Source organism: Eptesicus fuscus, chromosome 2 (assembly GCF_027574615.1).
Source record: "Eptesicus fuscus isolate TK198812 chromosome 2, DD_ASM_mEF_20220401, whole genome shotgun sequence".
In the NCBI taxonomy this organism is placed as follows: Eukaryota; Metazoa; Chordata; class Mammalia; order Chiroptera; family Vespertilionidae; genus Eptesicus; species Eptesicus fuscus.
Window position 1 is genome coordinate 43,968,123 of NC_072474.1, and position 12,930 is coordinate 43,981,052.

Consider the following 12,930-nt stretch of genomic DNA (forward strand, 5'->3'; position numbering starts at 1 on the left):
AAACAATCAATATGAAATGAAACTTCCTTTCAGATTATTAAAATAAATATGTCCTAGCCGGTGTGGCTTAGTGGTTGAGCATCAACCTATGAACTAGGAGGTCAAAGTTCAATTCCCAGTCAGGGCACATACCTCGGTTGCAGGCTCAATCCCCAGTGGGAAATGTGCGGGAGGCAACCGATCAATGCTTCTCTCTCATCATTGATGTTTCTATCCCTCTCTCCCCTTTTCCCTTCTTCTCTGAAATCAATAAAAGTATATTTAAAAATAAAACAAAATATGAAGTTTAACTTAGAGATTTTCTCTATATCCTAAAGTAAAAACATATATAAATATATTAGATGAACTTTGAGAATTATATGCATTTCCCCCATGTCAGCTTTTCATCTCTTCGTATTTATGTGCTGCATTCTGAAATAATCTACAGCTTAAATAATTTTGTAGCACATTAACTCGTTTTATGTCCACATCACACTCTTCTGCTATGTAGGAATTATATTTAGTATTTTACCTAAAGCAAAAACTCTCTCTGGTGTTTTATGTAATGTGTACATTAATGCATTAATGGGGTGGGAGATAGTTAGATGTTTGTGCTTAATATGTCATCTTGAGCCAACAGCAATAATCTCAATAATAATGTTCTTTTAATGTAAAGCATAGTAAATCATACACAGGATTTAATTTTAAATGTAAACATTATAAGCATCACTTTGTGAACATTAATTCCCAAATGATTTTCAATAATGGCTAATAGATACTTACCAGGAAAAGCATCAAAAGTAATTCTGTCTCCAGGAACAGACCCAATAGGAGGTGCCAAGATTTCAACTTTCTCTGGTGAACTAGCACACATCACCATTGCTTGAGATAGTATTCCCCTCATCTTTGCAGGTTTTAGATTACAAAGTAAAATCACCATCCGATTTTGCATCTGTATGAAAAACAAATAGATGATTAAGATGTATAGAATTTGGAGTGATTATACCTAGAATACATTAAAGGTACACTCAAGATGCTAAGTATCAAATGTTCTATTTTTGTGGATTTATCTTTATCTCTGTGTTTTCTAAATCTTTTATTGATGTTATAAAGCCTTATACAAATATGAAAAAGGAATTTTACAACCTGACAGTGCATTACAGTTGAAGGACCAGAGACAAGGCTTTTCAGGTAAATATTTATTTATAACTAGGAGCCCAGCGTGCGATTTGAAATTGTGCGGCGCTGCCCACTCTTGAGTCGCCGGTCCGGCCCTGCCTCCCTCTCTGGCCCTTGAAGCAGCCATGGCCGCTGCTGATCAGGCCCTCCCCCAGTGCAGGTGCGCAGAGGCACCTGCCGCCCTGCCCCTGATGCTGCGTGCACAACCTCCTCCTGTCCAGTCAACCCATTATGGCGTCCTGGTTAATTAGCATATTTCTCTATTATGTATATAGATTTTTAAAATTGATTTTAGAGAGGAAGGGAGAGGGAGAGAGATGGAAACATCAATGATGAGAGAGAATGACTGATTGGCTGCCTCCTGCACGCTGCCTACTGGGGATCGAGCCCACAACTGGGGCATGTGACCCTGATCAGAATCAAACCCAGAACCCTTCAGTCCGCAGGCTGACACTCTGTCCACTGAGCCAAACGAGCCAGGGCTTCAGGTAAATATTTAAAGAAATGACTGAGTAAAGAAAAGGTTAAAATAAAAACAAAAAACAAATTTAGTTTAAGGGACCTCTGAGGCAATATCAAACACACTAACATTCTCATTATAGGGATACACCATATTAACCAAAACTATGTGATCTGCCCAGCTGGTGTTACTCAGTGGTTGAGTGTCAACCCATGTACCAAGAGGTCACGGGTTCTATCCTGATCAGGGCATATGCCCAGGTTGCAGGCTCAATCCCAAGCAGGGGCGTACAAGAGACAAATGATGCATTGATGTTGCTATCTCTCTCTCCCTGTCCCATTCTCTCTCTCTCTCTCTCTTAAGTCAATAAAAACATATTTTTTAAAAATCATATGATCTCAATAGATATTTAAAAAGCACCTGGCATAATTCCAATATCCATTTATGATAAAAACTCTCAACAAAGTGGGTATACAGGAAACATACCTCAAATCCATAGCTAACATCCTATATCAACAATGATAAGCTGAAAGCTTTCCCTCTAAGATCATTAACAGTGCAAGATGCCCACTTGCAGCACTTTTATGCAGCATAGTATTAGAAGTCCTAGCCACAGCAATCAGGTAAGAAATAGAAACAAAAGGCATCCTAATAAGAAAGGAAGAAGTAAAACCATCACCATATGTAAATGACATAATACTATATATATAGAAAATCCTAAAGAACTTCACAGAAAAAATTTAAAACTAATAAATTCACTAAAATTGAAGGATGCAAATATTTGATGCTGGAAAAACTAGATAGATAAGTAAAAGAGGGAATCTGGGCAACTTCTTATACTCTATAAAAAAATTCAAAATGGATTAAAGGCTAAAATGTTAAGTCCTGAAACCATAAAACTCCTAGAAGGAAACATGGGCAATAAACACTTTGATCTCAATCTTAACAATATTTTGTTGGATATGTCTCCCTGGGTTAGGGCAATAAAAGCAAAAATAAACAAATAGGACTACATCAACCTAAAAATCATTTGCATAACAAAGGAAACCATCAACAAAATGAAAACACAACTTAACAAATGGGAGAAGATATTTGCAATGACATTATAGCTGATAAAGTTATAAAGACTGTACTAAGTACGCATACAACTCAACATAATAAAGCACACCAATTCAATTAAAAAATTCCTGAACAGAATTTTTTTCAAAATAGACAAACATACAGATGAACAATAGACATATGAAAAGATGCTTAACATCACTAATCATCAGGGAAATAAAAAAATCACGTGACATACCACTTCACAACTGTCAGAATGGCTGTTATCAAAAAGTCAACAAATTATAAGTGTTGGTGAGAATGTGGAGAAATGGGAACCCTTATGCACTGTTGGTGGGAATGTAAAATGGTGCAGCCACTATGGAAAACAGTATGAAAGTTCCTCAAAAAATTAACAAGAGGCCATCACCCAAAGAAGCCCATACCAAGACCCATCATAATTACAATGCCAAGGGCTAAAGACAAAGAATCTTAAAATCAGCAAGAGAAAAGCAGTTAGTTACCTACAAGAAAATGCCCATTCGACTGTAACCTGACTTCTCTAGAGAAACTTTGCAGGCCAGAAGGGAGTGGCAAGAAATATTCCAAGTGATGAATAGCAAGGACCTTCAACCAAGATTACTCTACCCAGCAAAGCTATCATTTAGAATTGAAGGTCAGAAAAAGAGCTTCCCAGACAAGAAAAAGCCAAAGGAATTCACTACCAAATCAATACTAAACGAAATGTTGAAAGATATTCTTAAAGAGGAAGAAGAAGAGATAAAAAATATGAACAATAAAATGACAATAAATACATATCTATCAACAGTTGTATCTAAAAATCAAAATAAATGAACAAGGACTCTAATGAACAAAATAAACTGATGAATAAAATAGAACCAGAGGCATGGAAACATGAAACTGACTGAGGAGTCTCAGAGGGAAGGGGGAAGTTGAGAAGAGATTAACCAAAGCTCTTTTATGCATATATGCATTACCTATGGTCGAAGACAATAGAGTGGTGAAGGCCTGGGGCAGGGCAGAAACCAGGAAGAGGGGGCAATGGGTGGGAAAAAGGGGGACATTTGCAACACTCTCAACAATAAAGATAAAAAAAAAAAAATAGACCAAAGTTTCAAATTCCAAAGCCCTCCCCCACCCCCTTGGAGGTCTTCATGAGTAAGACTCATCTTCAACAAATAACTTGAAAATGCCACATATAAAAAAATGTTATATACAATTACAATTATATATAAGAAAAACAACAGAGTTAACCCTTTAAAAATCAGATGACATCTGTGGACCTTTCTATTTGAAAAATATACCAACCTACAAAATTTTGTATGCAATTTAGGAGGGGGAATGGTTAAATGTCTGTTTTATAAATGTTTAGTAGTACTGCCTTCATGGGTTAGATACAGATGTGTATAAAGAGATTTGCTAATGGCTGTCAATGACAGCTTTTGGAATAGAAACAGTCTGCAACTTGTGAGAACAAAAAAGATAAAGCCCCAATGAGGAGATTTTTCCAACTTAACTGGCTTATGACCAGTTGGTTCTTTTCTCCAACATACATTCCTACGTAGTTATGAAGGAGTCCTCATCCTATACAAGATCAATATAAAGAGAAAAAAAACATACATGTGGCAAATCCATACATTTTTAATAGGTAAGAGAATCATCTTCACTCATCCCCTCATTAGAGCAGCTAGAAAATCCTATTAATATGAGGCAGAACAGTTACCCCTTAGCTCAAGAAACCTCTAATGGTTTTCATTTCAGAATAAAAGCCAAAATCTTTACAATGAACTATAAGACCCGATGTTATTTGGCAAACTTATCTCTGATTTCATCTCACATGATACTCCCCCTTACTTACTTTGCTGAAGTGAGTATCACAGGCATACATTTGATTCAGCAATCTAAAATGCTATACCACCAGATGGACACATGACTTATTTTCTCAGACCTTTTACTTAAATATCACTTCTTTATAAGGCCTTCCTGAATTACTTTATATAAAATGACATCATTATCCTAGCCTCAATACTTCCTAGATTCTTCTCTACTTCATTTTTTTCTTAATATTTATTATTATTTAACACTAGAGGCCCGGTGCACGAATTCGTGTACCACTGGGGTCCCTTGGCCTGGCCTGCGGGATCAGGCCGAAACTGGCTCTTTGACACCCCCCGGGGGGTCCCGGATTGTGAGGGCGCAGGCCAGGCCGAGGGACCCCACCGGTGCACAATCGGAGCCGGGGAGGGACACGGGAGATTGTCCAGCTGGGAGGGACCGAAGGAGGGCTCCAAGGTGTGTCCAACCCATCTCGCTCAGTCCCGACTGGCCGGACCCCAGCAGCAAGCTACCTACCAGTTGGAGCATCTGACCCCTGGTGGTCAGTGCACATCATAGAAACCGGTCAACTGGTCGACTGTCTGCCCCCTGGTGGTCAGTGCATGTCATAGCAACTAGGTGATAGTCTGCCCCCTGGTGGTCAGTGCACATCATAGCAAACGGCTGAGCGGCCTTAGCATATCATTAGCATATTACACTTTGATTGGTTGAACAGACGACCGGGCAACCGGACACTTAGCATATTAGGCTTTCATTATCTATCCCAGTGGTCAGCAAACTCATTAGTCAACAGAGCCAAATATCAACAGTACAATGATTGAAATTTCTTTTGAGAGCCAAATTTTTTAAACTTAACTTCTTCTAACGCCACTTCTTCAAAATAGACTCGCCCAGGCCATGGTATTTTGTGGAAGAGCCACACTCAAGGGGCCAAAGAGCTGCATGTGGCTCGCGAACCGCGGTTTGCCGACCACTGATCTATTCTATATAATAAAGAGGTAATATGCAAATTGACTATCACCCCAACACACAAGATGGTTGCCCCCATGTGGTCAAAGATGGCTGCCCCATATGGACACAAGATGGCTGCCACATGATGGCCAGCAGGGAGGGCAGTTGTGGGTGATCAGGCCGCAGGGGAGGGCAGTTTGGGGGACCAGGCCTGCAGGGGAGGGCAATTGGGGGCAATCAGGCCAGCAGGGGAAGACAGTTGGGGGGACCAAGCCTAAAGGGGAGGACAGTTGGGAGGGACCAGGCCTGCAGGGGAGGGCAGTTAGGAGTGATCAGGCTGGCAAGAGAGGGCAGTTAGAGGTGACTGGGCAGGCAGGAAGGGCAGTTAGGGGTGACCAGGCATGCAGGGGAGGATAGTTAGGGGCAATCAGGCCGGCAGGGGAGCAGTTAGGCGTCGATCAGGCTGGCAGAGGAGTGGTTAGGGGGTGATCAGCTGGCAGGCAGAAGCGGTTAGGGGCAATCAGGCAGGCATGTAGTCGAGTGGTTGGGAGCCAGCAGTCCTGGATTGGGAGAGGGATCGGCAGTCGGACATCCCCCGAGGGGTCCAAGATTGAAGAGATTGCAGGCTAGGCTGAGGGACACCCCCCCCCCCCCCCCCCCCCAGTGAATGAATTTCATGCACTGGGCCTTTAGTATATATAAAGGTGGTCAGTGCTCTCCCACAGCCAACCTCCCATGGTCCCTCCCCGCCGCCAGCCGGCCCCAATCAGCCTCGATCGAGAATGGGCGAGATGGACCCAATGGCCCCAATTGCCGGCCAGGCCAAGGGACCCCACCCGTGCACGAATTTGTGCACCAGGCCTCTAGTATAGGATAATATTGTATTACGATTTTCTGATGTCCCTATAGGAATGTGAACCTCACAAAAGGACTTAAAAAACAAACACAAACAAATCTATCATCTTAATTTCATCTTGATATAACTGCTTTGTCCCTTTTCTAGCATATAGTTTCTGGTACATTGCAGGAGCTCAATAAATATTTGCATCTAGAAAGATGAATTAATAAATGTAAAGATTTATCAAAGTTCACAAATCCAACAAGCAACAGAGCTGGCAATGAACAAACAGGCTGAACTATCTCCATGTTGAAGTCTATGGTCTTTGCAATATCCCTTAAGTACCATGGGGCAGAGGAAATAGGTAGATCACTAAAATTACTCATAAGATATCTTGAAAGAGCAAATTAAAAACTATTACTGTCTTTAATTCATGCCACTGTCATGGGAAATACACACATATATGTATCTCCACACATATACATATGCTGTATACATGAGTGTATAAGTCTTTTATACTTTAAAATCCTAATAATAATAAAGTACAAAACATCCAACTTTTAACAACTAAAGGATTAACATTAAAATTTGCAGTTCAATCTCCATGTTTTCCTCTCCTGTTTTCGCTCTCTTTTTTTAAAAATATATATTTTATTGATTCTTTACAGAGAGAAAGGGAGAGGGATAGAAAGTTAGAAACATCGATGAGAGAGAAACATCAATCAGCTGCCTCCTGCACACCTCCTACTGGGGAGGTGCCCGCAACCAAGGTACATTCCCTTGACCGGAATCGAACCTGGGACCTTTCAGTCCATAGGCTGACGCTCTATCTACTGAGCCAAACCGGTTAAGGCTCTCCTGTTTTCTCTTAAAGTATGAAAATATTTCTTCAGTTATAAAGAAATAAAACCTGTTCTTTTCCTTTTATTTATATATTTTTAATATATATTGATTGATTTTGAGACAGAGAAAGAGGAAGGGGATGTGAGGGGGGGAGAGAGCAAGAGAGAGAAACATCAATTTGTTGTTCCACTTATTTATGCATTAATTACATAAATTAATTATTGTATGTGCCCTGACCAGGGATTGAACCTGCAACCTTGGTGTATCACGATGATGCTCTAACCAACTGAGCTACTCAGCCAGGGCTGTTCTTCTACTTTTAGATTGGTGTTTCCTAGGTTTATATAATAGTGATTTTAAAAAATCAAGGAATAATAAAATTCCATGAGAAACAATGATGATACACATACATAAACACAGTATTTCACACACACCAAACTAAAAAATTTTTTAATTGAGAAAATTGTATCTTCTTTTCATCCTTATGAATCCAATCCTAATATATAGATCTTTTGCAAGAGTTTAGTAGTTTTGTGTACTTATTTGTGTAATTCATCACATTCAAACTAATCAATTGAACTAATCAATACTGGCTCCTGTTGTTGGTCATCTAATACAAAATTATATGGAAAAACATCTAAAGAAAGACGAAATGAAAGTGTCATATGTATGCAGAAGTTAGTTGTACAAATCACCTGGTCAAGAGGAACATGATTCACCAGGCCACTGACAACTGTTCTTGGGACTGCTTCTCCAACATCTACTTCTTCTACATACAAAGAATCTGCATCAGGATGTTTTTTAGCAGTGATGATACAACCAATTCGAAGATCCAGACGGGAAACATCTATTGGTTTAGAGTCAGCACTTCCTGCTACTGATTGTTGTTTCTTTTCCTTTTTCTCTCCTAAAAAATAATTATAAATGGGTAAACATCAGAAGTAAAACAAAAATAAAGTAGGAAACACTTCATAACATTGATACAGATAAACTTAAAAGAAAAAGTGTTTCTATCCTACCTTCACTTAAATAACAAAGGAAATAATTATTTATCCAAGTCATAGCATCTTGAGCCCTATTTTAGCTATTCCTCTATTGAATAACTGTTTTTATCTCTAGTGAAAGAGAGACAAAAAGTTGGTAAACTATGGTTTATGGGCCCAATCCAGCATGCTGTTTCTGTCAAAGTTTTATTAGAACACAACCATGTTTGTTCATATATATATCGTCTATGGCTGGATTTACACTATGGCAGAGGTGCATAGTTGTCACAGAGCCTGTAAAGCTCAAATATTTACTAAATGGCCCTTTGCAGAAAAAGTTTGCATTTCCCTGAAACAGAGCTGTTGAAAATCCTTTACAATTTTTACTGTGAGTCTTTAGAAAGTGAAACATACTATATTTAGAAAGAATGCCATATGCTGTAGCCACCTGATGGAATGAACTACAAATATAATTTCCCTGATAAAATGTCTCTCTCATCAGTTAAACATACTGATAAGTATAAGTAGATAGGGGCTGTACATCCTCTCCTACATCATTTTATCACTAGGTGGTATGGTTATAATGAAAGCAATTCAGACTAATTCTTCCACTTTATAAATTTTATTAAGAAGTAGGCATAAAACAATAATACAGCCTGTTCTAAAACTTGAACATCACCACGCCTTAGTTCAGACATTATACCTGGACTGGAATATCCTTTTTCTATCTTCACAACTTTGCAACTGTGACTTTTCTGAAATGTCCCCCCGCAAAAAAAAATTTACAATAAAATTCAGTCACACCAGATTACGTATGGGCTTCTATACTTAATCTCTACATTCTATGTTTTTAGTTATGCTGGTCCCTATACCTTAAATGCCATACTCTTATCCTGTCGACCTGATCAACCTTCACACATCCTTTAGGGTCCAGCTTCTGCGTTCCAATATCATACTGTTTCTAACTTTATTCTAGTTATGAAAAGTTTGAACTTTCTTTCTGACATCATCATTATTACAAAATATGTTGAGATCCGATAAACCAGTCAAGAGCCAAATAACCTTAAAGTAAAATACCTTTCTTTTCAAGTTTCTCTTTCACCTTCTTTTCTTCTCCTTCTCCTCCTTTTACTTGTTCTTTGGCACCAGAAGATATGGGTGTGATTGGCATAAATTGGATTACACTTTCAGAAACCATGGAATTAGCTTGCAGTGGAGTACCAGATGGAAATGGTATTTGTTTCACTAATACAGAAAATAAAATAGGTAATGCCATTTACATTAAACCAACAAACAAGATACAAACTATGAAATTGTGAATCACAAATATGAATTGTTTTAAAAAGAGAAATTCACTGGATATGATTATCAGGTCTCTATTAGTACGAGATGTAAAAAGGTTGCCAAAAAATTAACTAAATTTTAAACATGATAAAAGAATACAGTAGATATATGTTTCTCCTTTAATCACTAATGACTTTTCAAAGAAAATTTCTAAAAAAATTTCTTCAGCAATATTAAAAACTTTTATTATATTGATAATATTTGAACTGTTAATATATTGATACTATTTTACTGTATTCAAAATCTCTTAGTCTTGGAAACCATCAACTAGCCTCAAATTTTTCACTAACAAATGAAATTCTCTCTAGAATCTAGAGTCTAGATCAGTGGTCAGCAAAATGCGGCTCGCGAGCCACATGCGGCTCTTTGGCCCCTTGAGTGTGGCTCTTCCATAGAATACCACGTGAGGGCGCACACATACAGCGAGATTGAAACTTCATGGCCCATGAGCAGAAGTCAGTTTTCGTCTCTCAAAAGAAATTTCAATCGTTGTCCTGGTGATATTTGGCTCTGTTGACTAATGAGTTTGCTGACCACTGGTCTAGATGATAGTTTTAAGCATACATTATTAGTTTTTACTTACTTTTATTCAGCTCAGTAAAGGTAGAGGAGTTCATACTACAGTATTCAAAGTAATTCACTTACAGAATAATGGTCAAAAGAAAGTAGTAAGTATACTTGGAACTCCTTAACTCACCTAGGAAGAATTTTCTATCATATAACCAAATGGCTTTGTGCAAGATACTTTGAAATTGTAATAGGACTATTATTATTAGTGTTTCATAATAATGCAAATTTATCTAGACTCCTTTAAAATAATTCAATAAAATTTTTAATTTTATTTACAACATAATAGTTGAAATGATAATTATCTACTGATAATTGAAAAACTGTACAAGTTCATACAAATTACTTTATACTTCTAAGTCTCAATTTCCTCATGTTAACAAGGGTATTTGTATACACTAATTTTAAGGATAAAATATATAATGTATGTGAAACAACTGCCAACACAGTGCCTAGAATATATTAAAACTTAATGTTAACTAAATGTTATTATGGCTTATTTTCAATAATTATTTAACAGGGAACGGTGATGGACAAGTTGAAGCATAGCATAGAGATTAAAAGCATAGGTTTTGAACCCCAGCTTTGCTATTTTTTGCATAATCTCAAGCCAGGTCATGTGCCTTTTCTGTATCTCCATTTTTCCTTCTGTAAAGGAGGACAAATATGCAAGAAGGGATGCTATGAGGGTAAAATAAAATTTTTAAAAAAGCATAATACCTAAACTAATGAACAATAAAAGAAATAATAATTACTATTATAAATAAAACTATGACATTTCAATAATCACCTCCATTTTTAATTTCTGCTTGAATTAGCTCTTGCTTCAATTCTTCAATTTCTTTCTTCAATTTAGCATTTTCAACTCTAAGTTTCTTCTCTTCTCTCAAAGTTGACTGCAAAACTAAGATCAAGAAAATCTAGTTAAATACAGTATAGCAGTGTTTTCTAAATGGTTCCTTATGAATACTACTTGAAAAGAGAGGATAGCCAGTATACACACAGGCAGGATAATTCTAATAAGCAAATGCTTTTTGGCCAGTTTCTTTGTATCAGAGTTTTGTATTATTAATTAAAACAACATGGTATTTAAAAGAAAGAAAAGAAAGATAATCTGCGAAATAATACAACAGAAAAGGCTTTATGAATCTTTTTCCTAGCTTCTGTAAACATGCTTATAAAAACTTAACAACCTTGCTCAAAGTGTCAGTAACAGATAAGACTGTAAGAGAGATAAATATTCGGTATATTAAATTGTGTTTTTTTTAAAGTCTGTGATCTAATTACCAAACAAGAAAAAAATATTCTCATTTTTTTGGTCATTACCTATTAAAAGTACCTGAACAACCCTTTATAATTTATGTCTCAGAAGCTTAACTGAGCAAACATTTAATGAGTGAAGTAGCTATAAAAATTTGTTCAAAATATAATAGATGTGTGTTAAAGGTGAGCAGGTGGACATACAAAAATATAAAAGAAAAAACAATGCTTCTCAGTGGGGTTGGTAGTGCTCCCTAGGTGGAATTTTAAAAGTCTGAGGGATTTTCAAAATAATGGGCGTTATTACTGGCATTTACTGGGTTGGGACAAGGAATGCCCGATGTCCTAACATATATTAGATAAAGATTTTGGAATTTTCATTACAAGAATAACTTTGGCTATTGAAAAATAAAATATATTTAAACAAACAAAATAAATGTCAACCTAAATCCTACAAGTAGAAATTTAGATTTGATATTTTTATACACATCATAGTAATTTCTAGGTAAAATTTAAAGAAGTATTGGAAAAAAATTAAAAATCATTTCAGACAACGCCATTGGAGTAATATAAAAGTATACATTCTCTGCCCTGGCCAGGTAGGTCAATTGGTTAGTGTCATCCTGATACGTCAAAGTTGCAGTTTGATCTCCAGTTAGGGCACATACAAGAAGCAACCAATGAATGCATAAACAAGTGGAACAGCATATCAATGTTTCTCTCTCCCCTCTTCCTCTCTCTTTCTAAAATCAACTTAAAAAAATTTTAAGTATACATTCTCTTCTATACAAGCTTCAGTACATATTTGATTTCACCCATATTCCTTCATTTTTAATCTCTAATTCTATGCCAAATTATTTTAAACATTATTTTCTCCCAGAAGTCTGAAAATAATACACTGTTTTCTCTATATATAATACATTCACTATATACCAATTCTAATTTATCTTAATTCTAGACTATCATTTCACTGTAAATTAAAATATTAAAGGAATATAAAAGTTATCATCACGATAATGTAATAATTTATGTAGTAAAAACTTTTTTTTCTTTTGGTTTGTCAACATATGAATTCATTTTAGGTATCTTCTTAGAAAATTTAAATTTTTCTTACTTGCTTTTTCCTTAAGAAGAGCAACTTGCTGTTTAAGATATTCAATAATTTGATCTGCCTCTGCACCTTTCTGTTCCAGTCTCTTCAAAACAGCATCATTGGTTGCCATTTTTGCCAAGAAACGGCAGAAAATCCTAAGTAAAAAAAAAAAGTTATAAGTTATACTGTAGAAGGAATAAATTTATTTTATAGGACACTGTGAACAAGCAGTCTAAAAAGAAAAATATTTTCTACTGTATCAGATCAATATGTTACAAAACAAAAAAAAAAGAAACACCACTTTTCCTACAAATCAAACCAAAGACAGAATTTTAAGGATATAAAGTTTTAAAGAAAGTGTTAAAATATTACAGAACATTTTAGAAATGTTCTGCATTTCTAAATGCAGACAGAAATATTAACCTTTTGCACTCGGATGTCGAGTGTGACTCGACACTGTTAGCATCGGTAACAGCTCTTTTTATACTCTTTGAATGTATCAATAATTTGAAATATAAAAAAATCCAAATAAATAAGT

The 12,930-nt window shown here is 36.4% G+C and overlaps 1 protein-coding gene across 2 annotated transcripts in view; it reads right to left on the bottom strand.

The window, feature by feature from the left end:
• The window catches only part of AIMP1 (aminoacyl tRNA synthetase complex interacting multifunctional protein 1), a 30,720-nt gene that overhangs the window by 9,449 nt on the left and 8,341 nt on the right, over nucleotides 1–12,930 (bottom strand). For both annotated transcript variants that reach the window (XM_008150252.3, XM_054726809.1), the window contains exons 2-6: nucleotides 12,414–12,547; nucleotides 10,830–10,943; nucleotides 9,206–9,373; nucleotides 7,841–8,052; nucleotides 763–931 (exon numbers count right to left, since the gene is read on the bottom strand). In XM_008150252.3, coding sequence (XP_008148474.3) covers nucleotides 763–931; nucleotides 7,841–8,052; nucleotides 9,206–9,373; nucleotides 10,830–10,943; nucleotides 12,414–12,547 — 797 coding nt within the window. The remainder of the gene's footprint in view (nucleotides 1–762; nucleotides 932–7,840; nucleotides 8,053–9,205; nucleotides 9,374–10,829; nucleotides 10,944–12,413; nucleotides 12,548–12,930) is intronic.